General features: G+C 38.8%; 1 protein-coding gene across 3 annotated transcripts in view; it reads left to right on the top strand.

Moving 5' to 3' along the window:
• Positions 1-11,644, top strand: part of acsbg2 (acyl-CoA synthetase bubblegum family member 2) — a 27,256-nt gene extending 15,612 nt beyond the window's left edge. For all 3 annotated transcript variants that reach the window (XM_031308460.2, XM_031308459.2, XM_036007648.1), the window contains 11 exons: positions 356-444; positions 1,712-1,832; positions 2,504-2,584; positions 2,673-2,822; positions 4,346-4,522; positions 5,454-5,635; positions 6,138-6,380; positions 6,492-6,709; positions 6,935-7,074; positions 8,244-8,490; positions 10,026-11,644. In XM_031308460.2, the coding sequence (XP_031164320.1) occupies positions 356-444; positions 1,712-1,832; positions 2,504-2,584; positions 2,673-2,822; positions 4,346-4,522; positions 5,454-5,635; positions 6,138-6,380; positions 6,492-6,709; positions 6,935-7,074; positions 8,244-8,490; positions 10,026-10,144 (1,767 nt within the window). In that variant the 3' untranslated portion in view covers positions 10,145-11,644. The remainder of the gene's footprint in view (positions 1-355; positions 445-1,711; positions 1,833-2,503; positions 2,585-2,672; positions 2,823-4,345; positions 4,523-5,453; positions 5,636-6,137; positions 6,381-6,491; positions 6,710-6,934; positions 7,075-8,243; positions 8,491-10,025) is intronic.
• The last annotated feature ends 2,437 nt before the right edge of the window (positions 11,645-14,081 follow it).

Raw genomic sequence — 14,081 nt, forward strand, 5'->3', positions numbered from 1 at the left:
GCAGAATAAGGCAAAATTAAGGCGGGACACGAGACACGTCCTGTGACGTAGACGCGTGTAGCGGATCCGATCTAGCATCTACCCCTTTGTTGCCCGTTACCCTTCTTTCTTTCTCCCCACATTTCCTGTCTGCCTCTCAACTGTATACTTTCTAAAGGCAGAAAAATTCCCCCAAAATTAAAAAAAAATAAATAAATCTTTCTAACAGCCTAGAGGAAAGAGAGACAATATCCCAGCTAAATTATAAATGTCCTCTGAAATTGAAATGAATATGGAGGACATCCCAATATTATTTCTAGGATTATTTAACAAAGTATTATTTTCTTTATACTTAAAATGTTTTGTTTTTCTACAGCTTGGTTTGCAGCGCTACCACGGCGTCGGCATCCTGGGCTTCAACTCCGCGGAGTGGTTCATCTCTGACATTGCAGCTATTTTGGCAGGGTGAGTTTCATCTTCATCTCTGAATTTGTCAGTGATGAGCTCAGTGTTCCCTCACACAGTTTCAGTTCCAGCTCTGTGCTTAGGTGTGTCTTCCATACCTGAGTGGTGCAATCCAAGACTGGAAATGCAAGTTCACAACCTTCAGGTGTCATCCAGTTCAGCACGTAGCCTCTTAGCTGAAAGACATTTCAGTATTAACAATCTTATTACAAGTATTAACAATCTAATTTTGATAATGAGTCACAGGGGCCATGTTTGAGTACATTTGCTGTTAATACTTATTTACTTAAGTGCACTTTTGAATGCAGGACTTTTACTTGTAATGGAGTAGTTCATTTATAAGGAGTTGAGTTCTTCTTCCGCCACTGATGAATTGTACACAGATCACTTAACAGTAATCGCAAGCCTTTCTTCTGTGGTGGTTGCATAAATATTCAGCATGGATGACCCCACCAGAAATCAAACTCATTCAATCAATTGTTCAACTAAAAGGAATCGAGAAATTGACTCCATCTGAGAAAACCAAAAACCAAACTCATTGATTGATCAAGGCCAGATTTGTCTAACATGAGACAGGATCAGTTTGAGCTGTGATCATGATGATGTGACAATTTTTATTTACTGCCATTTCTGGATGGCTACAAGAGTGCATGGAGGGAAAAGAGTTTAGCTAAACAGAAGATCAGTACGTACTACAATGCACATGCTGATACTATTTGCATATTCCCCAGTCTCCCACGCTTACTGCCGACGCATACAACAAGAATGTATTGAAACTACAGTTAATTTGTCAAACCGGTTCTGATGAGCTGAAACACAGGTTTAGTTTTATAAATACAGTAGTAGACTAATGTTTGCTGCAGGTGATCTTACTGGAAAGCCCAAACAATGTTGCTAGGTTAAGGTAGATTCTATTGTCCCATCTTCACTAGGAACGAGACCGTTGAGAAAACTAAATGGAGAGAATAAAGGAAGTTAATGAAGATATTTAAGTTGTTTTACCTAAAGACTCCCGCTGATCAATGTTAATGAAAACTGTATACTACTCCACTAGAGTTCTGTTAAAAAAACCGGCACAGGTGAATGTAGGTCTGATCAAAGTTTGGAGCACTTTCAATGGTCTTACTGTTCTGTGGATTAAATGTAATATATTGTAAGAGAGGTTTCTACATTTTCCATAATTGCATAAGGGCAGAGTTTCATCTGAATCTGTAAATGTGAAAGTGAAACCGCTGAAAGTCTGAATCTCCTTTTTTAATTGCTGCAGTGGGTTAGCTGTTGGCATCTACACGACCAACTCTCCTGACGCATGTCAGTATGTAGCAGAAAACTGCAAGGCCAATATCATCGTGGTGGAGAATCACAAACAGCTGCAGAAGATCCTTCAGGTGAGATCGGAATAAGTTGCATATAAACACTGGACAACTATGAATTCAAGATACAAAAGCAAGTTTTGCTTTGCTCAGATGTGATTGGGACCTCAAAAAGGCAAGGGGAAAAAGAAATAGCTTTTTATGAAAGTTCCATGTGAATTAGTATTTTAGGTTTGTGACAAAAAGAAAAACTACACAACTGTTAGAGGCAGGTGTACATACCACGTCTGTGGTATCTGTCTTCTGTGACATAAAGAGACAGCTAGATGTTTTTCCAAACATGCAGTAGTTATTTATTTTTATTTTTTTTAAGTTTTCCTAGCAATTCTTTTCCAGCTGTGAGCAACTCCTCCATTTCCTCTGTGCATTCCTTTGTGTGCTTCTATAGCACAATCAAAAAAATGTAGTCTGCATACTGAGTTTTATTTTGTTTTCAGTGTCAACACTCTACATACAAAAAACCTGCTTAGAATTGGTATGCAGGATTGGATTAGAAACAACAAGCCACTTTTGTATCCTTATTTAACGTTTTAGACTGATGTAGCAATCGCTTGATCAATACAGTATTTGTCCTGTGTTTTGTCATAAAATTACAAATATGTATAGCCAGTAGTGTAGAACTTAACCACATGTTGACAATCGCCTGCAGTTATGTACTCATTTAATTGTATTCTATTTGTTTACAGGTTGAAGACAAGTTGCCACACTTGAAAGCCATTATCCAGTACAAAGATGCACTAAAAGAGAAGAGACCAAATCTGTACACAGTAAGCACACAATATGTTCATGGCAAACATAAAAAGATGTATTTAGTTAAAGAAGCATCATCTAAGTGATTTTGTTTGTGGCCTGCAGTGGGCAGAGTTCATGGAGCTCGGACGCGATGAGCCTGATGCACCCCTCGATGCCATCATCTCCAGCCAGAAGCCCACCCAGTGCTGCACGCTCATTTACACCTCAGGGACCACAGGCCAGCCCAAAGGAGTCATGCTCAGCCATGATAATGTAAGTTACATGAGCCAAGTGTGTTTTTACTTGTTGAGAATAGTAAGGTGTCACATGTTTGGCTCCTGACACTGACAGCAGAAACACACTTAAGCTTAATTTATCGTTAAAATGACGTCACCACGGCTGTCGTTTCCAGCGCAAAGGCTCCGCAATCTGTCGCGGCGCGTGGTCGCACACCTCTGAGTTTTTGTAACTATACGCGCTCTTGCACTTTGAATACAACGCGGTCGGCTGGGAAGAGCAGATTCCTCTGTACAAACATCTGTATGATTCTTCACGTACAGACCACAGGGAGTCAAACAACCTTAAATATGTGTAAGCGAGAGACAGCACACTGGGAAAAGAGTGTGGAAAAACACGAGAGATCGTTTTGTCAAAGCTAAAAAAAAAAAACAGCTTAATGGAAAGAGTGTTCTTAACAGTGTTACAGGCAGACAGTCATTTTGATTTGGAGATAAACAACAGTCATGTTAATGATTAGAGTAGATAAATGTAATGTTTCGCAGCACGTCAGTATTTAACATGGATGTGTTTACTACTGTTGCCAGGCAGCCTGCTTCCCTTTACTTCCGGTCTCCTCTTCTCTACTACTTCTTGCTTATTTACAGATTGTTTTGTCTGTATGCCCTCTGGTGTTTCAGACAATACTGCAACGAACAATGCGTTGAGCATAAACAACTCTGTGCATGTAATACCATGCGCACCATCTACAGCGGCCCGCGCACGGTGTCACGCTCTAGTATACCCAGCGCTTTACACTGCTTGTTAGGCAGGTTTCTATTCAGACATGGATCAGCAAAATACCTCACGGAATTAAAATGACTTCATCTTTTAGTACTGTGTATTCAAGCCAATCCACGTGGACAGATGATGTGCTGTAGTCAGTGGTGGAATATAACCAAGAACATTTACTCATAAGTACTGTACTTGACTACAATTTTGAGGCACTTATTAAGTATTTCCATTTTATGCCAGTTTATACTTACTACTCCACTACTTCTCAGAGGGAAATATTGCACTTTTTATACCACTACATGTATTTGATAACTTCAGTTACTTTACAGATTCCGGTTATTAATACAAAATATAAATCAAATAAATGATGGTATATTGTTATGGATTAAACTACCCAGCAGTATATACAGTAGTTAAAATCAGCCCCACCTTTACCAGCTGCAACACACGCACATTATTTTGAAATGAAAATCTCTCTTCGGACAGGGACAGAGCTACTGCCGCTTTTACTTAAGTAAAAGATTGGAGTGCTTCTTCCCCCACTGGCTGTAGTCCTGTTAAACCATAGACTCATTAACTTGGCACCTGGCTCTCTCAAACAATTAAAACTTGTTTTCATTCATGCGTTTTATTCTTGTCAAAGTTCACTTATAGAGGTATAAAACACTGGTCATAAACATTCACTGTTTTTGTTTATCTTGTACAAAAATACATGTCTCTATGTGGCCTCCCATACATAAAACAATTAAGATACCTCAACTGTATTCTTCTCTCCTTCTGCTCAGATAACGTGGACCGCGCTCTCCACCAGCCGTCATGTGCGTCTGACAGACGCCACTCGCGCTCAGGAAGTGGTGGTCAGCTACCTGCCGCTCAGCCACATCGCTGCGCAGATGGTCGACATCTGGGTCACCATGAAGGTCGGGGGGGCCACCTACTTCGCTCAGCCAGATGCACTGAAGGTGAGAGACATCAGTTGTGTTTATATGTGGTGAAAGGTACACACAAACAAATGAACACCTAAAATTGTAAAATAAACCTACTATGCTACTTGCACACTGGTCACTTCATATTTAATATCTAATATTATAATTTTTTTTATTTTGTGACATATGTATGTAAGTTGTAAATTGTATTCTACACTTGTATATACATGTACATTCTTGTTCATTCATCCAAGTATATTTTTCAGTAGTTCTGGCATTTTTTATCTTTGCTATCTTATTATTTTTTATCTTATTTCTAGTATATTTCTTGTGTTTTTGGTTTGTGTGTGAATGAGTATGTGTGTATGTCCTTTCCCAATTTGAGATTAATAAATTCTATCTATCTATCTTAAATATATGGCCGATTATTAACTGCAGAGATTTACACATTATTCAGAATATTGAACATATGAACATTGAACATTTTCATATAAGGAAAAACAGGCCATTTGAATTCAGCAGCTGACACAACATTCATTAATGCAGTATATCTTTGATATATTTAGATAATCAATATATCTTTGATATACAGTATTGTTTTTGTTTAATAGAAGTAGAGGACAAACTGCAAATAACATTTTCACAACAACCCTTAAACATTAACAATAACAGTTTACAGGAATAACTAAATAGAAAAAGTTCTAAGAAATGATTATTCCAAATAAAATGCAGAGTAAAGGGATAGGTCTTAAATTTTATTAAAAATACTAATCTAGTTCACCGCTCTAACATTCAATTTATTCATTTTGCAATTACTGTACACCTGTCTAACCCAGATTTATGATTGCTACACATCCAATAATATAAATATCCCGAGGGATATTCCAAGAACGTTGTTGCGGAAGGTTTAATTTCCTAAAACAACATGTGATATTTGTGTTGAAACTTTGCTTTCTTTTTTCATCAGGGCTCTCTGGTAAACACCTTGAAGGAAGTGCGTCCCACAGCCTTCATGGGCGTTCCACGTGTCTGGGAGAAGATGCAGGAGAAGATGAAGTCTGTCGGAGCAAAGTCTTCGACTGTGCGCAGGAAACTGGCTGCCTGGGCCAAAGATGTTGGCCTGCAGACTAATCTGACCAAGATGAATCAGTACGTACACGTTATGAAATTACAGCTTTATTCAGAAAAAGCTATTTAGAAATCACTCCTGGTTCCTGTTTCCATGCTTTGGTTTTGTCTTTTTACTGAAATGTTATTTTGAAATGTTAGTACTTCCCTCTTACTGTATGAGACCACTGTGATTATGGGAATATTGGGAAAGCATGTATGTCTTTTGACATTTGTTAATTAGCACTAAAGACAAAGTACAGCTGAGGCTGATGGGAATTATGTCAGTTTTGCAGGAATTCGGTCACACACAAAGTATTGAATAATTGGATTTTCGACCTGATGGTGGCCCTAGATGGAAAGTGAAAGAATCAAATTTATTACAATTCATCCTGAGGTGAACATGTATGTCTACCAAATTGTATGGCAATCCATCTAATAGTTCCAAAATTCCAACAGACTGGCTGCCATCCCTAGAGCCAATGCTGCTAGCATGGCTCAAAACACTCACACTTGCTGTTTTTTTTTTTTTGTCTTTCCTCAGAAATGGAGCAGCTGGCCGCACACCGCTCAGCTATCAGTTAGCCAAAAAGATTGTGTTCAAAAAGGTGCGTAAGGCTCTGGGCCTGGACCGCTGCAACAAGTGCTACACCGGCGCCGCTCCCATCACCAAAGACACCCTGGAGTTCTTCCTCAGTCTGGATATTCCTCTGTACGAGCTGTACGGCATGAGTGAGAGCACTGGTCCTCACACCATCTCCGCCTCTGATGCCTTCAGGCTCACCAGGTACATTTTTCTTTTTGCTTTAATTTGATTTGATTCTTTTGCATTGACAAATCAGAGCCAACTCAACACATGTGCTTGCTGGTGAATTTTAAAAGATGTTTTGTCCTGCAGTTGTGGTAAAGAAATCCCAGGGTGCAAGACAAAGCTGCACAACCCAGACGAGGAGGGAAACGGTGAGATCTGCTTCTGGGGCCGTCACGTCTTCATGGGTTACCTCAACATGGTCGACAAGACGGAGGAGGCTCTCGATGCAGAGGGTTGGCTGCACTCAGGTGACCTGGGCAAACACGACCAGAATGGGTTCCTCTTCATCACCGGAAGAATTAAAGGTACTTATTCTATATTCCTTGTAGAGCTTGACAACACTCAAACAGATTAATCTGTACTAGATCTAGAGAGAGAGATAGACTTAGTCTCCTTTACAGCCTCCAAAAAATATGGATTCCGTGTAAAAGTCCGTCTGTAAATTAATTTTTTTTTTTATATATATATATCCGTGACCAATTAAACCAGTCGTTACGTAACCTGTGTGTGTTTTTGTGTTTGATTTTTAGAGCTGATCATCACAGCAGGAGGAGAGAACATCCCTCCTGTTCCTATCGAGGATGCGGTGAAGGAGGCCGTGCCGCTGATTAGCAACGCCATGCTGATCGGAGACAAGAGGAAGTTTCTGTCTATGCTGCTCACCATTAAGGTAAACTGAGACCTGACGCAATATGCATAAAACTCTTTGTACGCGCAAATACCGCGATATGCATTGTTTTCGTCAGATTTATGAAGACGCACATACGCCTGGTTCAGTTTTATGAATCTCAATCATTTGTGGAACTAGGTGCACATGCACAAGCCTCATTTCCACTCCCACAGTTAGCCATTAATAGATGTAGATGTATCACTCATTTACATCGATGACTTACTGACAGCTCTAGAGATCTGTCAATAAGGACTGCAGTGTCACAGACTGTGCTGCATCAGCGAGGTTCTGTCACCCGTACTACTAATCTATGACATGTACCTGTAAACTATCATTGCTGTGATATCTCAATCTTCATTATTTAACGTTAGGATGATCAATGATTAATACAAGAGCTCATATTAAAACAGACTTTACAAAGTGCTTAACAATTAAGGATACAATTAAAAGATCATTGACAGGGAAATGACAGCTCAAATGTAAATAAAAATGATCAATGTTTCACTCATAAATCATTTAAAAATAAGTTTATAAATGCATCTTTGCCCAGAGCGCTGTGTGTACTGCTATTTTCACTGATTATTCTTTCATGTCCACCTTATTTCAATCTCAACTGTCTTTAGAAAATTGTGTACACCTGGTCTAAAGCAGGTTTGAGGTGCACACATACCTCTTAATAATACCAGTTTGTGTGGAAATGGTATATGCAGGTTACATCTGGCCCCTGGTGTAGACTTTACAGCATGCATGGTTCTGTTTGTGCACTTTAATCACAGTTGAAGTAGAGGACAGCACGGCACTGTAATGAGAAAGGGAAACTGCACTTGTGTAGATAACACAGGATGTAACAGGCTGTTGAACAGAGTGAAGGCTATCAGATGGAGACCGCAGCTGTAACTTGTCAGCAACACTCTATCTGAGCCTAGTAAACATCCAATCTGTATACAATATCTCAGAAAGAGTAATAGCCTCTTAACTGATGAAAAAGAAGCAACAGTAACAGTGAAGCTCCGGCTTCTTAGACACTTATTGTCAGATGCTGCCATCTAGTGGGCTTTAGGGAAAACCGACCCCAATTCCAAATTTGAAGTGCATTAATGCTTAAAGTTGCATTCACAAATGTAAAGATATGCTTATTTAGGCAGTAACATTTAAAATGTTTGCTCCAGTGCCAGGTAAATGCAGAGTCAGGAGATCCAGAGGACGAGCTAACACCGGAAGCTGTCGAGCTGTGCAGGAAGCTGGGCAGCAACGCCACACGAGTCTCTGAGATCACAGGCAGCCGAGACCGGGCGATCCACGCCGCCATTCAGGAGGGAATCAACCGAGTCAACGAGAAGGCAGTCTCCAACGCTCAGCGCATTCAGAAGTGGATCATTCTGGATCGGGATTTCTCCCTTACAGGAGGAGAGCTGGGTGAGTGGGATGGGGGGGACCGGGTGTGCTGATTAGGGGGTCTTTAGTCTGGGGAGCTTTATTTTGCAGGATGAAGAGTGCAATATATCTCATGCATGTGTGGAATTCACAATGGAGAGTCTAATGCTTGAAATATCCTTCCTGAGTCACTTATGTGATGGAAGGGTATCGTCTAACTCAGTGGTTCCCAACCTCTTTTAGATTAATACGTCTCTATGGGTTGTTGGATCAAAGAGCAATTTTTCCTTCTCAGCTGTTTCCTTTTGAAAAATGTATCGAGACCTAGAGTAGTAAAACATAGAAACGATTAGTTGATTAACAATCAATTATTAAATTCAATAGTTGACTAATAGTTCGTCATTTCTCAAGCCAAAACGCCTTTCTAACTTTCTCTAATTCCAGCCTCTCCGATGTGAAGACTTGTTGCTTTTCTTTGTCATATGTGATGATATACTGAAATCTTTGGTTTAGGACAAAACAAGCTTTTCTTACCCCAATAATCACCAGGCTGGCAATATACTGGGGGAAAGCCTGACCTCTTGTGGAGTTTAGGGGACCTCCACAGGACAAAGCAACTAAATCTCAGGTGCAGTTTAAACCAGGGGTCTTCAACGTTTTTTAAGCCAAGGAGGGACCCCCTGCTACATATATTGTATAGAATAAATTGGCATATTAAACTGGGCCTACAACAACTTGTAGAATGGCCTAAAACCTTTATACATACCTTCTTTTTTTTAGTGCATAGAATACTAAGCCAATAAAATAGCCTAATAATTGTTTACATTATTTTATAAATCAGGTTTTAATGTTAAACATACATGTAGCATAGTGAATCCTTAGGATTAACTGTATCTGTGGGTGGCTACCATAGTGATTACCTTACATATAGGCCAGTAAGCAGCGGGGATTTATATTTGCTAATATTATGTTGGATTCATGTTAAAGGACAATTCCGGCGCAAAATGAACCTAGGGGTTAATAACATAGTTGAATGTTTGCTGGGATCTGTTTTCATGCTAATCGAATGAGTCTCTAGCTTTAAACAAGCTACCGCAAACCGGTGGTTAGCTGCTAACGCTAGCTTTTGGGGCAGAGGGTAAATCGCTATTTCTACACCACTAACAAGGCTCAAAATAGCACCACACTTCCACGATAGCATAATGAGGGTCCCTACATGTAAACCAAAGCATTGAGAACTTTGTAAGTGTACAGACAGTTTATTACAAAGACAGATTATAAAAGACAGTAGCCTTCATGTTTACATGCAGGCACCATCTTGGAAAACAGTCATGAGTATAAAATAGCGATTTACCCTCTCCGGAATTGTCCTTTTTTAAGACTTTTTAATTTTGGAAAAAACTTTAAAAAATTAACAATAATTTGGAGATCCCCCCTGCATTGACTCTGAGGACCCCCTAGGGGCCCCGGACCCCATGTTGAAGATCACTGGTTTAAACTACGACTTCTGGAGGTCAAAGCAATGGAGTTTAAGAGTGCCCATGTTTAACAATATGAATTCCTTACTTGTTCAACAGGCCCGACCATGAAGCTGAAGCGGCCGGTGGTGATGAAGATGTACAGGGAGCAGATAGAGAACTTTTATAAGGAGCTGGCGACTCCAACGACCCCCGACAACCCGCTGCCTGCCAAATAGAGCTGCTCCTCCACCTTCGGGTAGATCCAGACTGTCTGAGTTAGCATGCAGACACACCCCACCTCATTTATCAAACCATTCTTCTCTTGTAAAAAAATGTTTTGATTGCCTTAAGTTTTACTCGTTTTGTCTTGTGGGCGCTGTACAAAAAGGAAAGCAGGAATAAGACGCCATTGTAAAATAGCTTTATGATTTTTGAAGACATTCTCAATAACCTGAAATAAACTATTTATTTGGATTACTGGGATGAACTGTAATATCATATAGGTGAAGTAGCAGCAGCAGCTGTAAGTAAGAAAAGTTTATTGCACTGCATTACTTGCCAGAGACAGAATCCAAAACAAATTCATAGGATGTTTTTAAAGAAGTACGGTAGTGTTTTTTTTTTCTTAATTTATTTTCGGTTTGCCAAAGATTACACGGCCCAAAGGAGCTTCAAATGAAGGAAAGATTGCTAGAAAAGACTCCATTTGTAATTTAGCGATCATATCCAAATGTTTACTGGCCTTTTACGTGTATTTGGTGGTTTTCTTTTGTCTTTGTCAGTTTTGTCAGGGTGTCGAACCAATAATTTATTTTGTACGTTTTCAAAATGCCAAACATTCGCTGCAAAGCTAGTTGCAGTTTTCAAAGGTGTATTGAAATTTATCTCATAACTAAGCATCCAAATTTTGTTTTTCATACTGTAAAACACGTCATTGAAGCCATATCTATTGCCTTTTGTAATTGTAAAGTCAGACTCTGTTCTGTATGCTGACTTGATGCAGACCATTACACACCTGCCTGGTCCTGTTGAACTGTTTTCAACAGTCCTTCTGTGTGTCCACCTGCTGTGATTTCTGTGGAATATTGTAAATATGTTTTGCCTACATCATTTGTTTTTACTTTACAGTACCCTTGATTTTTTTCAGCAGCCCAGAAATATTGTGCATATTTCTTTTGCACTAAAAACATGGGGAGTGTACATAAATTAGATTTATGGCAAATACATCAACTGGCCCATTGCAATCCCTTATGCATCATACATAAATGTTCAAATGCTCGAGGTTTTGATCCGGAGAATACACGTTTTTAGCTTCCTTGAAGACATTGCATACATCTTCAAAGAAAAGGAAGATTTAAAAAGGAAGCAAAAGAGCTTGTTGCACTCCAAATGGCTGATCTAGTATATGAAGTAATTGTATATAATAAGCATATCGTAGGTATTTGTAGTACTTGATAGTTCAAAGTGAAGGTGGGTTTGGCAGTTATGGTTTGCTCAAAGTAACTGAAGTTCAGGGTAACAAAACAGTTGAGGCGTGTATAAAATTAAATAAGGAAATGACGGTGATTCAGTGTGTCTGGATTTACCTGACCTGAAAGAGCTGATGCTGTTAATATCAGGGTTGAAAGATGGAAATATGCATGAAGCTGCAGGAGGAAAAGGAAGCAGGCCTGTTTCCATCTACAGACGTGAATGTTTGTTTGATCAGTTATGGAATAAAAGTTGATAAAGCTGAAGTGCTGAACTTGTTCTTCTGTCTGTCTGTCTTTGGAGTGTATGTGGCCAATTTAATTATTTTACTTAAGTAAAAATAGCAATACCACAAATTAGAAATACTGTTGCGTGTAAAAAGTCCTGCATTTAAAATTTTACTTTAGTAAAATATTAGTGTCAAATTTACTTAAAGTACCAAAAGTAAAAAGACATGCAGAATGAGTTCCATTTAGAATGTGTATATTATTGATGCATTAATGTGTGCATCACTTAAATGATTTGAATTGAATTGATTGAATTACTTTTACCGCCGTGTAGCTTTTGTGTCTTCATTTTGTATCTTATCTTACCCAATAATATATAATACATTTGTTGATTATATTTTGTATTATTAATCTAATTCTGCAAAATAACTAGTAACAAACATACAGTGGAGTAAAAATTACAATATCTCAAATTTACTGGAGTAGAAGTACAAAAGGGGCATGAAATGGGAGTAGTAAAGTACAAGTACATAAGTGGGTATCATTAGTTGCTATCATCACTGCATCTGTACACTGTAAAGGAAATTAATAGCCTACTGTCTGACTTCAACTGTTTGTGTGTTGCCTTGATTCTCAAGCCTCAGAATGGTAGAATTATTACAGGACTGTTGTAGCATATTTGATTACGTAGAAATGAGGGCTTACGTGCAGTTTAGTGTCACAAATTATTTTCCAAAAACGATGAGGGTCTTATTTGAGACAGGTTAAGGTTAGGGGTAGGGTTAGGGTAGCACAGGTGGTTTAGCAGGTTCATAATTAATTAAGGACATTGAATGGGGAATTTGGGACACTAAACTGCATGTATACCAAAATAAGAAAATAAAAGTGGTTATTAGTCCAATACAACACTACCACTAGCCTGAAATCATATCAAAGAATTGAGTCAACATACAAACAACTTGAATAGTTTCAACAAGCCTTTTTCGATTAGTAGTAATAGAGTCATAGACGGATTACAGCATGGGCAAAGTGGGCACGTGCCCAGGGCCCTGACGCTCCAGGGGGGGCCCCTAATGATCTGATGAATTGAAATTTGACTATCATTGTGCGACGCCAAGAATTAATTCATGGTAGAGTAATAAGTTACTTACTTCCCATCACGGCTGCTGACGCTGAGGAGCTTTGACTTTTTCACCAACAAGCTAAAAGTATCAACAGATTTACAGATCTTTTTCACAGAAGACATTTTGGCTGTACTTCATGGACTGGAGTCATCATTAATGGAATTAGTAACACCTGTGCTTCTCCTGCTACAAGTCAAATGTCTGCTGTTAATGCTTCATTAGAGGCAGGTGTGTTCGGCCTGTTGAGCCTACAGTAACTAAGTAAGTATATATTGTCTGCTGCAGTCACTAGGTAATTAACAACAAAGTGAGAATTCAGAAACATTTCTCAGTTGATTTGTACCCATTTGTTATTTGTTCTAATTTCAGGGTAATCACTCAAGATTTCACCAAAATGGTTAAAAAAAAAAAAAAAGATGTCAGAAATGTAAGGATATGCTGCCATGAAACTAGAAGTGGGTCAAATGGATAACATCCTTTATCACTGTGAATGTAAAGCTGTATTGCAATTAAAGAATTATTTTCATGATCAATTCATCTGGTGATTCATTTTAATCAATTGATTATATTGCCTATAAAATGTCAGAAAATTGAGACAAGCTACTTTAGGATTACTTTGGGTTGTGGAAAAATATGAGCATTTTCCCACAACCCAAAGAAAAACTTAAATTGCTTGTTTTGTCTGAACAGCAATCCAAACCAAAGTAAAACCAGCAAATATTCACATTTGAGGAGCTGTAACCAGTGCATTTATGGCATTTTTTCTTTTCTTTGAAACAATAACTTTATCAAAATTGTAGTGGATTATGTTCCGATCATTAATTGATTAGTCAATCAAGTAAATGTTTTAGCTTCAACTGCAATATCGTACATCTTCTGGAAAGTCAATTGAGAAACTGTTTATAGAAAAAATAACAAGGCAGGAATGTGCGTTTGGTTTATCCTGCAATTTAAATACCTAAGAAAACTTCATTACGACATAAAAGAAAGATCATATAAATACCCAGTACTGCCATACATAAGTCTTGATAATTAATTTGTGACACTGCCCACAAGGGTCCATTCCACCCAGAGACAGATAACTCAGTAAAAATTTGCACTAGTTTTTCTCAATGCAGAGCTGTGTCACAGAGTACAATTTATTGATCAGCCTTTGCCAATAAACGTCCCCCCCTATAATGGTATTTCCTCGATAGATGGTCAATGCATCATGAGCATTATTGCCCAGCCCGCTGCGTGTCCTTTTAACCCCGCACACTGCATTGACCATCGCATGAACTTTACATGAACCCTGCACACACAGACATGACCGGGTCACCCAGCGGTCAATGATGATTGGACACACGAAGGGA

Source organism: Sander lucioperca, chromosome 11 (assembly GCF_008315115.2).
Source record: "Sander lucioperca isolate FBNREF2018 chromosome 11, SLUC_FBN_1.2, whole genome shotgun sequence".
In the NCBI taxonomy this organism is placed as follows: Eukaryota; Metazoa; Chordata; class Actinopteri; order Perciformes; family Percidae; genus Sander; species Sander lucioperca.